The sequence below is a fragment of the Watersipora subatra genome, chromosome 4 (assembly GCF_963576615.1).
Source record: "Watersipora subatra chromosome 4, tzWatSuba1.1, whole genome shotgun sequence".
Taxonomy (NCBI): Eukaryota; Metazoa; Bryozoa; class Gymnolaemata; order Cheilostomatida; family Watersiporidae; genus Watersipora; species Watersipora subatra.
In genome coordinates, this window is record NC_088711.1 from 24,975,864 (window position 1) to 24,992,954 (window position 17,091).

Genomic DNA, 17,091 nt, shown 5'->3' on the forward strand with positions numbered 1-17,091 from the left:
TTGAAAAGAGAAACATTTTCTAACATCTGAACACTGCTTTTGATTTCAGTATCATTCTTCTAACTGATTGGAGCGCAGAGGAAATGCTATATGATCAGGACAAATTATTGTCAAACAAAGACGGTTAATGACGTTAGACAAAAAAAGGAAATGGTATAATATAATTAAAAAACATAGCGAAGAAACTAAATTGAATCAATTGAAACAAAATAAAAAATTTTGAATTGTTAATTTTAAATGTTCGCAACATATTTATGTAAATGATATGCCTATACCTCATGAATTCGAAAACAATCTCTTGCTATAGTATTTGAAACCTGTAGAGGCTACTTTTGAGCTGGTGTTTGCAGTATAACTGGTGGTGCAGTATAACTGGTGTTTGCAGTATAACTGGTGGTGCAGTATAACTGGTGTTTGCAGTATAACTGGTGGTGCAGTATAACTGGTGTTTGCAGTATAAATGGCGGTGCAGTATAACTGGTGGTGCAGTATAACTGGCGGTGCAGTATAACTGGCGGTGCAGTATAACTGGTGGTGCAGTATAACTGGTGTTTGCAGTATAACTGGTGGTGCAGTATAACTGGTGGTGCAGTATAACTGGCGGTGCAGTATAACTGGCGGTGCAGTATAACTGGTGGTGCAGTATAACTGGCGGTGCAGTATAACTGGCGATGCAGTATAACTGGTGTTTGCAGTATAACTGGCGGTGCAGTATAACTGGTGATGCAGTATAACTGGTGTTTGCAGTATAACTGGTGGTGCAGTATAACGGGTGGTGCAGTATAACTGGTGATGCAGTATAACTGGTGATGCAGTATAACTGGTGGTGTGGCTTAATATAAAATGAAGTAGACTGATCTATTGCTTTCTGTTTCCATTCAAACTTGGTATTCATAGCCTTTGTAAATCAAGGTGCAGATTAAGTCAAAGCGCAACTTAAGTGGCTGTACCGCCCTCTAACGGGTACTTGTTGTTGTAGTACTGAAAACACTTCTAAATTTTTGCATTGAAAGCAGAACAAATAGATGACTAAATGAAAAGTTTATCTCTTTTGTATTATATTCAGATGATGAACTTTTCATTAAGAGTAAAAATATGTAAGCAACGCCTCTAATTCCAAATAAAGATACATGTACAATACAATACAAGATGTACAATACAATTATTTTGTCAAAAGGCAACATGAACAAATATATAATATCCGGCAGGGCTACCGCAAAGTAAAATGGGGTTATATCACTAAGCACATGTTCATATGAGATGTGTATTTTGTTGAATGTGCAACATACTATCCCAGAGTTGATACTCCCCCCAAAAGGCCTATTAGGCTCGGCCCCAAATCACGTTTTAGGGAGGTTTTCAGACCATGGGGCACTGTCAGTGAATTTGCTACTTTAGAGGGGGGGGGGGGAGGTTTCTACAGTCAAGCCAGTAGAAGGGCCCATGTTTCTCATAGCTTTCTTCACACTGTTCAATGGTGATTTTGAGGTAAAAAACAAGCTAAATTCACTAGCAGGAAATTATTTTTATAGCTTCTGAATCATATTAGATGTTTAGCAGGGCGTGGAACCTGGGCGCACCTTAGGGAACTCTCAGTGTTTAAGGGGTGTATTTCAAATTGACCAACCAGGTGATTGGGGGTACAATATCCAAGTCTGGGCCTAGCCAGGTGGGTGTTTCTATCAGAGTATCAACCCTGGGCATACTATAGACTGCAGTTGTCTGTTCTTGTGAGCAGTTAACGCGTGTGGTATCGCCATACACGTATTTACAAGACAATTCCCTGATTTACTTTTGTTCAGCGTGCTAGCACAAGAGATTTATTTTAAAAATAAATCTTACTTAAATATGTTACAAATAGATTAATAAAAATATTTAACTACGTGCAAATCAAATGTAAAGACGACACGTTATTTCGAGGAACACGTAAAAAACGGTTTAAGTAACTAAGGACACAACGCGAGTACATCCGTTTTTGATCAAAGGCCATGTCGGAAAGTCGGTGTCCGAAGGATATCAAGAACATGATTTCATCAACAAAATTACCAGTAAGTTATTGCTTGCAGTTAATGGTATATATTTTATAAATAATAAAATTGTATTAGCATAATGCATGATCAAATTTAAAATAGTATCGATCCAACATTTGGTGTAGGGTACACCGGTGGACAAAGAAACTCTAGACGATATTTTATGCTACCCAACCAGCATAGAGATGTAAAATGACTCGATTTAGTACTATGTATAATATTGTTGTTATATTGTCTGTTTGAAAAAAATGAATAAACAGCATTGAATAATGTGCCGACCTAATGCGTAATTCAATTAGTGCTTAAAACTTCTGTGTACTGTACGTTTTTCTTAAAAACGTACTTTTTTCAGTAATTGGTATGATTGAAACAAAATTTTATTGTCACGCCTACTCAAGGTTTTACATTATGTTGTGACAATTTCTGTGTTTATAGTCTAGAATTATCTCGGCTTCTTACTTTTTTCGCTTTCCTGATTGTCAGCCTGTTTTCGTCTATCTCGAGTCTGCTACAGTAGTGGCAGTAATATTACGAGGAACACATATCTTTACAAAATTTGCTATAGCGATACTAGATAAAATTATATATTACTTAGTGGTATCTTAGTATAAAGCCGTAATACTTAATCCTTAATAGTTTTTAAACAAAATTTTATGTATATATTGTGTGCTTAAAGCTTTTGCATTCTGTATTTGACATAATGGCTAGCTCTTGTATCTCATTGCAGAGTTATGTTGTCTGTGTTCAAAGCCGAACATTACTTTGCGTACCTTACAGACTCATTTTAATAGGAGGTAAATTTTAAATCTCCAAAACGTAGTCTAACAAGGATATGCCTACATATGGGTTAGAAAAAGTGATTTATCTTGTGTGGCTTGATGCTCCCTGCAACAATTTTTATGATTTACTTTGTGAGAAAACTATATTATAGAGCTGAGGATTTAGCGCCGCACGCTCTCCGTTAGTAATAGTAATTTGTAGTACGGTTTTATATATCTGTGTAAGGGCTCTCTGATTTGAAACAAAGCTTATTTTCAACTAATGAAATGCGATTATGTTAAGTCAAGCTGACTTCACTAGACTTTTGCCCATTAAGTTACTTTACACAATGCTTCTTGAAACCTATTATGGGAATCATCAGTCATTTTCCAATGCAAAGTTGTCTGTTTTTAAACAACTGGCAAATGCTCTTGGCACTCCTACTAACTCTCTGGAACAGTGATTTTTAACCAGCAGGAGGAATTTTGGGATTTTAGGGGGAATTTGGCAGTTTGCCAAATGGGATTTCCGTGGCACCAATTTTTCTTATATAAAGGGCAGCGAGGAGTGAATAAATTTCAGCAGTTTCAACAAAGCCAAGATCTAAAACTGTGGAAAAGGTAAGGATTGCTACACTACATGCATATACATACCTGCAATATTAATTGTTCAGTTACTGATTTACTTTGCATAAACATATAACATTTTGATTATTTGCTCTGTAGCCTAACATATGTATGATGTTTTGCTCATGTAGATATTGAACGTATTCAAATATTTTGATTGCATATCCCATATTGTAGGTGTTAGAAATGTCAAAGACAAAAAGACGAACATATGATGATTTTTACCTTAACTATGGATTTACTTGTATGATTAAAAGCGGCATCGAAGCACCACAATGTGTTTTGTGCATGAAAGTGCTCGCTAATGACTCTATGAAACCACATCAACTTAAGCAACACATAAGAAATAAACATGCAGAACACATGGATAAATCAAAGCCGTTCTTTGAAGCTAAAGAGAGAGAACTCAAGCGGGCAAAACTGGATTCCACTGGCAGCTTTCATATCCAGGCACAGGCCATTACCGAGGCATCCTATGCTCTGTCTTACCATATCGCCAGAGATAAGAAGCCACACACCATTGGTGAAACATTAGGTAAACCTTGTCTGCTGGAGTGTACTAAGATTATTCTCGGAGACACAGTCGCTCAAAAGATAGCTGATTTATCCCTCTCAGACAACACAGTGAAATCAAGGATCGATGCTATGTATGCGGACATAAAGAGGCAAGTAATTGAAAAGATCAAGTCATCTCCCATGTTCGCCATTCGACTTGATGAGTCTACTGATGTTGCTAGCATTTCACAGCTGAAGGTGTTTGCACGCTATGTACACAGAGAGACAATTGAGGAAGAATTTCTGTTCTGCAGTCCTCTAACAGAGACCACCACGACTGCTCATGTTATGAACCTGGTTTCCGACTTCTTCAGCAAAGAACATCTGGACTGGGGCAAACTAATTTGTAGTTTGCATTGTTGGTGCTCCAGTCATGCTTGGCTGTCGTTCTGGATTTGCACAGTTGGTAAAAGATAAAAATCCTTTAGTGGTGAGTACCCATCGCTTCATTCACAGACAAGCGCTAGCAGCAAAAACTCTTCCCAAAGGATTGCAGGAACACCTTTCTTCAGTGATTAAAGTAGTAAACTTTATCAAAGACTCTGCCTTGCAAACGCGTCTCTTCCACAAGTTATGCGAAGATATGGATGCTGTGCACTCATCACTATTGTTCCACACTGAAGTGCGATGGTTATCAAAGGGTAACATGCTTCTGCATTTCTTCAATCGACGAGCAGAGGTCAATGAGTTTTTGAAAACTCATAACAAACCCAAACTACTGGCTTCAATGCAGGTGGAAGGCTTCCATCAGTGTCTTGCTTACCTGGTTGACATATTTGGTTCAATCAATGAAGTTAACACAAAGATGCAAGTTAGAGACAGAAATGTGTTGAATGTAACTGATAGTATCAATGCATTCAAGGACAAGCTCAAACTCTGGGTGGAAAGACTGGCTACTGGGAATGTAAGAGTTTCATTTCTAGTTCTGCATTCATTAGTTAACAAGAAAGTTCCTGTCGCTTCTTTGCTAACCAACAAAGCATCACTTGAACAGCTTAATAGCAGATTTTGATAGATATTTTCCAAAGTTAGATCCTAGGACAGAGCAATTGATGAGCCTGACCCGAGACCCTTTCAGGCGCTATGTCCGCGAGATTCTGGAACAGCTTCAGGAGGAGTTTTTGGAGCTGACCAACAACTTTGCATTAAAAGATGATTTCAAGGAGCTATCAATAGAGCACTTTTGGGTTCAGGCCCAAAGATTGTATCCCAACATAAGCCTGGCCGCTTTCAAGATGCTCATACCATTTGCTTCCGCATATCTTTGTGAGTCAGCATTTTCAGCAATGCTAACCATAAAGAGCAAATCTAGAAACCGTCTGGAAGTAGAAGCTGACCTACGGTATACCCTATCTACAACTCCTGACATCAAAATTCTGGTCAGCTCCAAACAAACACAGAAATCGCACTAGTCTGCTGACTGTCTTACAATGATAGATAGATTTAGTTTCAGTATACAATCATTTTTAATATTCTATGTAAATATGACTGTAATAAATGCATATATACATGTATATATATGTATATAAGTTATATATGTAAATAAAGTTCACTATCTAGCTGCAGTGCATTATTTGAAGGAGTTGGGAGGGGGGAATTTCTGTCTTTAGGTTTGGAAAAGGGGGAATGGGGCAAAAAAAGTTAAGAACCACTGCTCTAGAGACTCTTAATAAACTACCATTTGTCACAAACTTGAATTCATGTCACTGAGCCATTCTTGAGCTCTGAGTTTACAAAATAGTTCATGTAAAACTGAATGAAACATTTCTTGAAATACAATACATAGTCCAAGCCATGGATTTAGTAGCCTAATTAACCGTTTTGTTTCAGCTGTGGTTTTTATTGGAACTGTCAGCTGTATACACATGTAAGTGACCATGGTCTAGGTCAGTGTGTTAGTTAATTGGATTTCTAGATTGGATCTCTTCATCTAAATAGTTGTTCAAAATTTGACTTGCCTGGATAAAGACTGTTTGAACTGCTGACTGAAACTTTAATTATTAGCAGCATATGATAGTAAGCACTCAATCAAGTCGCTAGATATCAGATGTGAAGAAGGCTAAACCTTAAGTTGAGGTTATAGTTTCAGTATTTTTACTAGTTTATTAGATGCGCTATTTAAGAAGATTTTACCCTTTACCAACTCTTGTGAAGTTGCTAAACTAGACGATTGCTAAAGATTAGTTATAAGTGCTGATCACACGAGTGATAGTAGTCTGCAGTCTCAAGTTACAGAGAGTGAGCAGCTTCACCATCATTGGCTAAAAGAAAATACAATACTTGTTCATTCGTCAATCAATTGTTGTACAAACAAAAACAAAATTCTGACTTTTAAACAAAAAACCGTTTTCATTTGTAAGACAATCTTCAATTCATACTATTCAAATTATATTCCATTTATTGGGATTTGTAGTCCCCGAAATTGGGAATTTGAAATTTTATTGAATACTTGGCACCTTGATTACATTCCTGGACCTTTTGATTGCAGAACAGGAGGAAGTGTTTATTTAGTGAAAAAGAACATAATATGTTCTTGGAACATGGAACTAGTATATTGTATCTAGTTCCATGTTTTAGATCTCCCTCTATTTGGGCTTGCTCTCATGTAATAGCTGAAACTAAAAGCAATATATTAATTCCACATAATTACTTCTCTGTAAAGCAAATCATACCAACCTCTCTGCTGTTTGCATGTAAATTAGCCAACATAATTTCATTGTTAGTTGCTGTCATGTTAGCTTTGACCGAAATACAGTAAAAGATTTAACATTTATTTCGACATATTGGCAGTTGATAACAAGTAATTTAGCATAGATGAGTGAGATTTTTCACACCCTTGTGATTGGATTGTTATTGAAACTTTGCAAACTTTTTTAGATTACTTAAGAATCTATGCTGACCATCAGTTTTAAAAAAATGAAATCACGTTGATTTTTTTCAGCTTTTTTCAACTTTTAACACACTGAGACCTTCTTCACCTTTATTTTATCTACACCTTAACTATTAATTCATTAATCAGCCATAAAAAGAGTTTTCTACTCTATATAAGCATGGCTAATTCCAAATAGTTTTCAATTGATGCTAAATGCAAATGATTATCTACCAACACATTGAAATACAGCTATTTTAAGATTTTGTGGTTAAACAGTTGGTTCATTCAGTTTATCAACCTAAAATATTTGTTGTCGAATCTGAAAATGTTACTATTCTCACCATTTGCATTGTGATAAAGTTACTAATGTTTAAAATGGTTTATGACAGTAAACCTTTGCATCAACAAAATCAATGCTTGCTATTTCTAATAGTGTGTACAATTTTCTGTTAACCTTAAATAAACTTCACTGACACCTTCTGATAATAACACATAGCAGTTCATACCTTTGCAAACATACTTAGGTTGATTCTTTTAAAACATCTACAAAGCCATTTATTTGTCATCGTAAGTCGATAGTGAAAGTGATGTGAAGAAAAGAAGTCTCGATTGAGTAAAAGTGTAGAGGTTGTCTACAATAGATACAAATTAAAAATATCAAACATGGAAGCAAGAGATATGATATTTTACAGTTCACATAGTCTGAGTGAGATCTTCATATCTTCATCACTGTTGCTGCCTACACCAATTTCATTTTCTGTATCTTCATGGCTATACCTCTATTTGACTGTTTTTAACGTAGGGCCAAATGAACATAAACATTTTTACTGATTATTGCTTTGTTATTTCAGTTCTTATGTTTAATTTATTTTTTTTTGCATCAAATCTTTTTATTTAGTTTTATATGTAATTTATTTACGATATATAATTTATGTATCATTAAGTTTTGGAACGCATCGACATCACATGTCAAGGCTTGACTGTCCTAATGCACTGGGTGTTGAATTAGAGGAAAGAGGACATGTTTATATTTAATTTGATTGTGTTTATCTTATGCTGATGTGTTTAATTTAGTGATAGCAGCCGTGTTAAAATCTAAAATGAATCATGGAGAATCGTAAAACCTACACAATTATAAACCAAACAAGTAGAGGAGTTGTGGGATCTTGTTAACAGATGAACTAACCTCTATTATGAGCATCAATCATTTGACAAATTTTAGTTTTGCCGACTTGGCCAATAAAATTTTAGTTTTTTAATTATTTGGCTTTTGTTATATTGCAACTCATGTAAATAGTGTTTTTACTTTTAGATAATAATATTTTGGCAGCTACAATTTAGTTTACGCATACGTCTGAAGATACGACATTTCTTCAAAACTGCCAAACTCTTGGTTGTCAAAATTTGGTTATATCAAAGTCAGGTCATGGTATTCAATGAGCTGTAGTTGGTAGTTGTGAACCATACGATTAATAACCTCAACTGTTCCAAGGTTTGAGATGCTACTCTAATGCTCACTAGGACTAGTTAATAAAGTTAAGCTAATACATTTCCATTGTAAACAAGATGTAACAGTTTGGTTACCATCTCGCAGTGAACATAATACAAAGATTATTTTTAACTAGTTCATTTGGTTGGAATAGTTGTCTTACCTTGGTTTGGTTGAGACCAAATTAGTAACAACATCCCACAAGGTAACAAGAAATGTGTAACTATACGGGCTGCTGTTACAGTGTGATTCTGATTTTGTCAGTCTTTATCAATTACAGAGTTATGTTTCAGGCAAATGATGCTGGGGATACGCCAATAGAAGAGCTGGCTAAACTGAGAGGTCTGGCCGCTGATGATAAGACACAGAATGCCATGTTACGAAGTAGAATAGATGAACAGAGTGAACTCATTATGATACTGAAAACTCAATCAGATGAAACTGCGACAAAACTAAAGACATCGGAGCGCATCAGAGAGAGCCTCGAAGATTTCCGTAAGAATGCTCAAGGCGCGATCGCTGTAGAGACGGCCAAATGTGAAATGTTAGACAGGAGGTTTAACGAACTCGCTGAGAATCATCAGGAACTAATCAAGTTTAAGGATCAGTATAAAATTGAAAATGAAAGTCTCAAGCGGGAAAATGCAAAATTGAAAGCTGACAATGAGAAACTTTTTTCGGCGGCCATCCAAGAAAGAGATGAAAGCATAGAAGATCTAGAGAAACAGTTGAAGGTGCTGAAAGACAAATGCAATAATTTGGAGGAAAACTCTTTGTGAGTAGACTTTGGACAAGCGATGTATGACTTTTTGTACTGCTAATTGTTTGAAAAGTTATTATTTTGTTTGTCTTTTGCTTTTGCAGGGAGTCACACAAATCTATGATAGAGAACAGGAACGTGCTGCAGGAGAGACTCGAGAAGACAGAAAACAATCTAAATAGCATAATTTCTAAGCTCGAGCAGCAACTGCTACAGACTGAGTTACAATTAAAAGGTGAGTTAAGCAGGCGTGTACATGCAGGTGACATCTGGCAGCGGGTGAGTTACAGTATTTAAATGGTTTATTGTCAATAACTGTGAAGAGCGATACAAATGCAGTGGGTCATCATCGATTATGCAGCTCAAATTATTATCCATACATCTTCGTATTTACAGAAACAACCAAAAAGTATCAAGAATCGCATAAGAATTCAGCAAACCAAGACCTTGAGCAGCGCGGCATGATCAGCGATCTCTCCAAGGAGAAAGAAGAGCTGCTAGCACTTGTCATGCAGAGGGGCAAAATTATAGAGGTGATTAACTATTTTGCTGTTTGACATGTAGCACGCTACAAGTTGTCAAGTTGTAAAAGTATGATACTTTTTGTTCTTTTTAGATCTGCAGAGCAAACAAGCTACATGTAGGCTTTCTTTCGTTGTGAAGTTATCTATTAAATATATATTGGAGTTATTCCCTCTATAAATAATAGAGCTGAAAATCCTAAATCGACTAACATGTCATTTGTGAGGACTTAAATTTACTGATTATAGCAAATACGTTTTGTAGGACAAAGTGACAGAAATGAAGAAGTTAGAAGGAAAAGCTGAAGAAGCTAAGAAAAGGCAAAGGGAAGCAGAAGATAGATTTGAGTATGATTTTATGAGCCGTATTTGTAGTCATTTGCAGGAGCCACTCTGGCTCGACAGATACTGTACTGTTACTATTCCTTACGCAGCAGTTTCACCTCTTTGAATAATTTAAAGGTTGACTTGCAACAAAATTCACATTACAGTTATTTGGCATCAAAAGATTCACCATGTCTTACTCTGTTGTGTTGTAGGTGCCAAATGTGCGGAAAAGTGATCACAAGCTCTTAAAAGCTCAAAAATGAAAAGCCGCCGTAGATTGGAATCTATTTATTTTTTCTGACGTAGCCATGATAGTTTGGTTATTGTCTTGTCGCGTGATGTTCTCATGTGAATTGAAAGGCCAATAAAAAGCTCAATATAAACTTATCGTAGCACTAGTTTATGACAAACACTTCGGGTTTCACCGAAGACCTCGTATCAAATATAGATGCTCGCTACTTTACAGTTTTGTTTCAGCCTGGTCTAATCGGCAAGTCGTAATCTGATCATGTGACCCTATACTTCGCAAATAATTTTTGTAGCACTTTTCGATTATCACAGGTGACCAACAGGCTCGTCATGATTATCAGACAATGATATGTACTCCTTCGAGGTAAGGTTAAAAAATTAAATGAGTTTTTACAGTAAGTTATAAGATATCAGTGCTAAAAGTGACAGCATTACAATGAGAACAAAATAGACGCGTAAAAACAATAGATATAGTTTTATTAAATGCGTGAAGTATATTTGGGAAAATATTTCGATGAATAAAGTTGCATGAAGGTGTAAAAAGAAACTATCTAACACAGCTACGTTATATTTGAGCCGTTTTGGAAAGAGAATCCAAACTACGGCGGTCTCATGTGGCTGCGATTAACGGTTCGTTTTTTAGCTTTTAAGAGCTTGTATTCACATTTCTACATATTTGAAACCTACAACAACAGAGTAAGACATGGTGAATCTTTTGATATCAAATAACTGTAATGTGAATTTTGTTGCAAGTCAACCTTTAACCATTGAGTATAAGTAGCAGGAATGTGAAGGTCATCCTCTTCATCTGCTGGTTATAACTCTCGCTTATCTAGACCTCTCTACCTAGTTTGACTACTACAGCTAGCTGATCTTAATTGACATCAGCCCATCACAAACTGATTTAAAGGATAAACTGCTTATGAAGAGGTCAAGCTTGTCATTCGTTACAATTCTGTTAATACGGGTCAATTGGTTGGAGCTATTAAAGATATGATTAACGAGGAAAGGCGGTCACATTATACAGGCCATATTAGCCACGATGAGTAGATGTTCCTGCCATATAATCGCATTGGCTTGTAAGTTGTATCGACTGTTTCCTTCAAATTAGATCAAGATTTCATAGTTTCATGCCGACCACCGTGTAAGTCCATTAGTAATCACAGCCATCATGCTGCCTGTCTCTTTATCCTCTGACTCTACTTTGTATGCTATAGTTTAACTTGTGTTTCTTTCAGGGGCTGATTTGATTTGCAATAGCCATTTATAAAAGTGAAGTATAAGTCATGTATCGCGTGTACTGTAGAAAAGAAGCTGCCGCTGTTGACAGCAATATTCAAGTCATCAAACTTCGCAAGGAGCTCCTTCAGTCCCAAAACCATATGTCAGACATTGATAAGGTAAAGATTTGTGCAGTCGTCCTAGAACCCCTCTCAGCCACCACAATTGCTACCAGTGATGGTCTGATAATGATTAGAGAGGCATTATCATTACCATTGACTAACATTCCATGTCACCTAACAAGCCATGTTAATTAACACGCTATGTCGACTAACATGGTTTGTTGACTAACAAGCCATATCGACTAACACACCATTTCGACTAACATGCCATGTCACCTAGCATACCATGTCGACTAACATGCCATGTCGACTTGCAGGCTATTTTAACTAATCCGTCATAAAATATGCTTCTGGTTATTAAAAAATCAATTTTGAAGTTGATGTTTGATAATTTTCTAGAACCACAGCCACGAATTAACATCATTTAAGCAAAGTATGCTAACCTATCTAGCTGTGCACAAGCGCTGCACAGCAATATCAGAAACGGCGCATGCCTTGCAAAAACAGCGAAAACCCTTGTGGAAGCTAGGACATTTACTCATGTAATAATATGTAAGTTCTCTGGGTCGGCCTTGCTTGTCCTTTCACCTCACCCAGCATATATACAGCAATTTCATAACGTATTCCGCATGTAGTCGTATTCCGCATGTAGTCGCATCTTAAGCGCATCCATATCTCAAACATTTCAATTATGTAACTAGAATATCACAACATATGCAATGCGTAGTTAGAATCTCACACAAACTATTGTGGGCAATCATCGTAATGCTTGGCAAGCCTAGGTGTTGTTATATAACATACGAAGCTCATTTATGTCAGAAAGTGACATGTATTACAAGTGCTTTAAAGATATCGCTACAAATTTATGACTTTTGTAAATAAATTATTACACTGCCGGCAATCTTCTTACTACCTGAAGCTACAGTTTCAACCTCAGCTTTGAAAACTGATTAGCGGCTCACACATAACGTAAAATGGTATTCATAGTTGTTAGTTGATAATAGTGACCAACTAGTGAACAACTTGTTTATCGCTCATTCAATATTTTTCTTTGTCAGAAAGAACAACTATGTTATTGTATATTAAATATTCTAGAGTTTCTCCTGTTTGATGTTGGTATTGATCTCAAGCTATCCTATCCAATGAACTCAGTGCCTTGCATCGCTGCCTCAATCCACCTCTTCACTAGCATGTCATTTACACTTTCTATCTCACCTTTAGTAGAGCTTTATTTTATTTCTTCACAAATATATTTGATTTTATTCCAGCTTCATAGTGCTCATCGCTATAACATCTTATCAGCTATCGCTTAAAACTATCACGTTATAACTTGTATACGTACTAAGTACATGTACGTACGTATATATACGTAAACATACGTAAACATACATAACATATAAACATTTATGTGAATATTCACAATGTATCACTGAACTACATCAGTTATAATATGCAATACATATCGCTGAACTACATCAGTTGTAATATGCAATACATATTGCTGAACTACATCAGTTGTAATATGCAATACATATTGCTGAACTACATCAGTTATAATATGCAATACATATCGCTGAACTACATCAGTTATAATATGCAATACATATTGCTGAACTACATCAGTTGTAATATGCAATACATATCGCTGAACTACATCAGTTATAATATGCAATACATATCGCTGAACTACATCAGTTGTAATATGCAATACATATCGCTGAACTACATCAGTTGTAATTTGCAATACATATTGCTGAACTACGTCAGTTGTAATATGCAATACATATCGCTGAACTACGTCAGTTGTAATATGCAATACATATCGCTGAACTACATCAGTTATAATGTGCAATACATATTGCTGAACTACATCAGTTGTGTTGTTGTTGTACTACAAGTTACGAGTTGTGTAATTAATTATCTACTACGTATTGGCAGCACGTATTGGCAGCACGCAACGAATGTATAGCTATGTAATAACATTTCTATAACTGCTGTTATATGTACAATAAGCCTTGAGATATGAGAAAGCTTTGAGATTTGAGCTGGTTCTCAATGCGGCCCTAGAGTAATCTGCGAGTCGTCGGGCTGTCTTTTTTCCTTTTCTTTTAAATTGCGGTGATTTTTCATCTATGTTGCATCATACCCTGCTTACTTCCTCCCAAATAAGCTCTGCACCTCGATTAGCCAAGCTATTGTGCGCATGGAGCCTTCATCAATGATTTTCAAGGTGTATTTCACAGCTACTATCTTACCTAATGAAAAAATATAATTAAATTCCATTAGCTATGTAGAAGGTATTCTATAAATAATATAAAAACGTAGAATGAAATGAGCTGGGGTAAAACTACAGGATGCATTCTAAGTGCCAGAGGTGAAAAGTTTATCTACACATCAACTCTACACAGCATGGGATGGTATAACTAACACAGTGTTCGGCGTTATAATACAGATGCTGTAGACAGCATCATATATGAACAGTTTGTTTGCACTTGAAATTGGTTACGTCTCTGGTTGATTCTCGATTGTGCTGCTGAGAGGTCTGCTATAGAAAGTATAGCAAACACTGTTTAGAATCTATCGTAGAAAGAAGAGTTTGGTTCTCAGTCTTACACGGTGCTAAAATCGGCAGGATGTTAGATGTATCCTTTTAATGGCTGTCATACAAGGTTAATCTCGTTGTAAACACTATCCTTGGCTCTCACTATACTTGTTAATACAAATGTGAAACCTCTAACATAATATAATGGCTTCTTCATCATTCAACAACCGCTTACGTATTTGCTAGCTTCAAAGCGGTATGATTATAGCGCTATATGATTATTGGACCTTCGGGAGACTTATAAGATATCACTTTGATTCATGATAAATTCCAGGTATTTGTACAACTGCTACACATGGTCTTCAAGCTATTCCAGAAGCTTTTAATTGGAGATTTGTAACCTTGCAAAGATTGTTTGCCAATAGCTGCAACGATGCTTTCGTAAACTCTTTAGTAAAATCATAGGCAAAATAATCTCTTTCCGGTAAGAGTAAGCTCTCTCGTGAACTTTCTTGGTTAAATATAATTTGTATTTATTTATAGAAATTCGAGGCATACAAAGCTCACACGAACAAGTTGCTCATGCAGGAACGAGAGCTCAACGCTAAGCTAAGGCACTTGACAGGTTAAATAAATGAGAAAAAGGACAACATTACAGGATATGGTGTGCTGCTTGTCGCTGCAGGATTAGTGGTGCTTTCTATATTAAACATGTATAGTGAACTCAAATATTTTGTTTAGTGAATAATTTCTTCATGATGTAGTATATTTATTTCTTGTATTATTTTGAACAAGCTATAAAAACTGACACCTATCAACCATCTGTAGCACATTCTAGTTTTTTTCTAATTAAACTGACTAAAAAGGACTTGAAAAGTCTCGTACCATCAAAGAGCATTTTATAAGAGTCTAGTCTAATATTGTTTCTAAGGCCGCACACAAGCTCTGGGATGTACATGTGTGGAATCTAATAAATCTAAAACAGAAATATTAAACCATTTCCGAGTTTTCTTCTACTCTGTAAGTCTTCCTTACCCCCAATGATGGAGTTTTATTATGTGAAATTATGATATCACAGCTACTGAAACTTGGCAGAGATCTATTGTTAAACCTGGTGTCAGGTCAGTTTGCAATGAAAGTCTGAGAGCTCTAAGGTATCATCTAACGTTCCATGTTAATAGTATTGAATTTGAAGAAGTCAACTGGTCAATGTGCAGCATGGAGTGTAGATATGATGACCACAACTAATAGGTACTTTCAAATCAAATTTGTGTTAGAAAACAGCTGAAAACTGTGAACTCAGTCACTGCTCTTAATAATATTTAATAGGTAGCCCCATACAAAATTCTGAAAATTAAGATACAAGCCGTTTTTGCAATTTGAGCTCTAACATGGTATCCTCCTGTAAGTATAAATAAATATTTGAAACGCTTCATGCCGAGGAGCTAAATGTGCTTTTAGATACTTTCCGTTTAAAATGCTCAAATCGTATCTCCAATCTTTTTGACCAATCACTACATTTCTACTTTCCAAAAAAACTACACTTCATACTAATAGCTTGCCAATTTAAATTATAAAACAGTGTTATGCAAAAATAGCTTTTTTTTAAATACATAATTTACTTTACTACTTTTTGTTTATTTTTTGTCTCACGTTCTAATTTGCTTTGAATGGCGTTAATCGGTATAAATAATGTTTATATCTATCTGTGCTACGAAGCAAATGTTTTATTTGATAATTTACTCCAATAAACTAAATGAATAACATACTAAATTATAAATGCCAGCAGCCATTGATACACGGACATTTGTGAAAGCAGCGATTTATTAAGAACACAAGATAAGCTTATAAAGCAATTTAACCATACAAGCCGGTATTTGAAGTATATAGACAAGAATGGGAAGCTTAGCGAAATCAATAAGCTCTAGAAAGTGTGAGAGAGAAAGAATACACAGATTTATCACACGATATACGTGCGTATACATGTATCCCTAGTTATCACAGGTTGAACAAAGAAAGCTGTCAACTGGTTCAATAATGTTAAAACATGAGTTTGTAGAAGCCATTATGTTTTTGACAACCAAGTTGACAATGTAGGTCTTCAGAAATGTCTACCAACATCGTGTTGAGGCTTCTATGTATGCTTCAAATAAGGCATATGTACGAGTCTACCACATAAGGTGTAGCACAAGTGATTTCATACGGTTGAATATGTGCTGCATATTTCCCTTCATATTTCACAGAATATTCATTACTTTAGTTTTACCAAAAATTCGAAAACTTTACGATGATAAAAAGAAAAATTTGGTAAAACAAAAAAATGTAATTTAAAAAAATTGTAAATAAAAATAATATTGTAGAGTATTTTTGTGGCATATATTGAGAAACTAACTAAACTGTTAGCAATTTTCCAAAACCTTTGATTTATTTCGATTCATATTGCCAAATGAGTCTAACACAATATATAAAAACCAAAAGAAGCCGACAATCAGTTAATAGCCTGTGTACCCTAACAGCTTGTTCTGTCAAAAAGAGAGCGGTGTAAGACAAGGCTGTTAAGAGAAATATTTGATTATGAATATGCAATCAGAACTACATGTGTGTGGTTAATCATGCAATGACCTAGGACGAGAGATTAATACCCCAAGTTTTGAATAGATCTGACCTCACAAAGTAAAGGTAAAACAAAACGATTAACAAATCTGAAACAATTCCAAACATTCTTCAAGAGAAGTTGAGAACCCATATGAAAGGAATTAAACCTGCAAGCTGTTATTCAACGCCGAGAGTATCGCAATATCCTAATTATTATCCAGCTGTTACGATATTAGCTCTAATGGTCTATTTGTCTAAGATTGCTGACTCTATGATAAAATAGCACCTCGCTGACACTGCTGCTTTGGTGGCAGCTCATTTCACCAGGTATGTAGTGCTACTATTTTATTATAGGATACATCTTAACCAAGACTGCCACGTATATTGAAATGCTGAGGCAAGTAAGCAGACTTCAAATATACT

At 35.7% G+C, this 17,091-nt stretch overlaps 1 protein-coding gene across 1 annotated transcript; it reads left to right on the forward strand.

Moving 5' to 3' along the window:
- The first annotated feature begins 1,985 nt into the window (after window positions 1-1,985).
- On the forward strand, window positions 1,986-15,170 carry LOC137393773 (coiled-coil domain-containing protein 89-like). Its single transcript, XM_068080463.1, has 7 exons — window positions 1,986-2,048; window positions 8,625-9,106; window positions 9,196-9,326; window positions 9,488-9,624; window positions 9,878-9,960; window positions 11,495-11,588; window positions 14,617-15,170. Exons 1-7 carry the CDS (start codon window positions 1,989-1,991, stop codon window positions 14,701-14,703), a joined length of 1,074 nt encoding a protein of 357 aa, XP_067936564.1. The 5' UTR covers window positions 1,986-1,988; the 3' UTR covers window positions 14,704-15,170.
- Window positions 15,171-17,091: the final 1,921 nt, after the last annotated feature.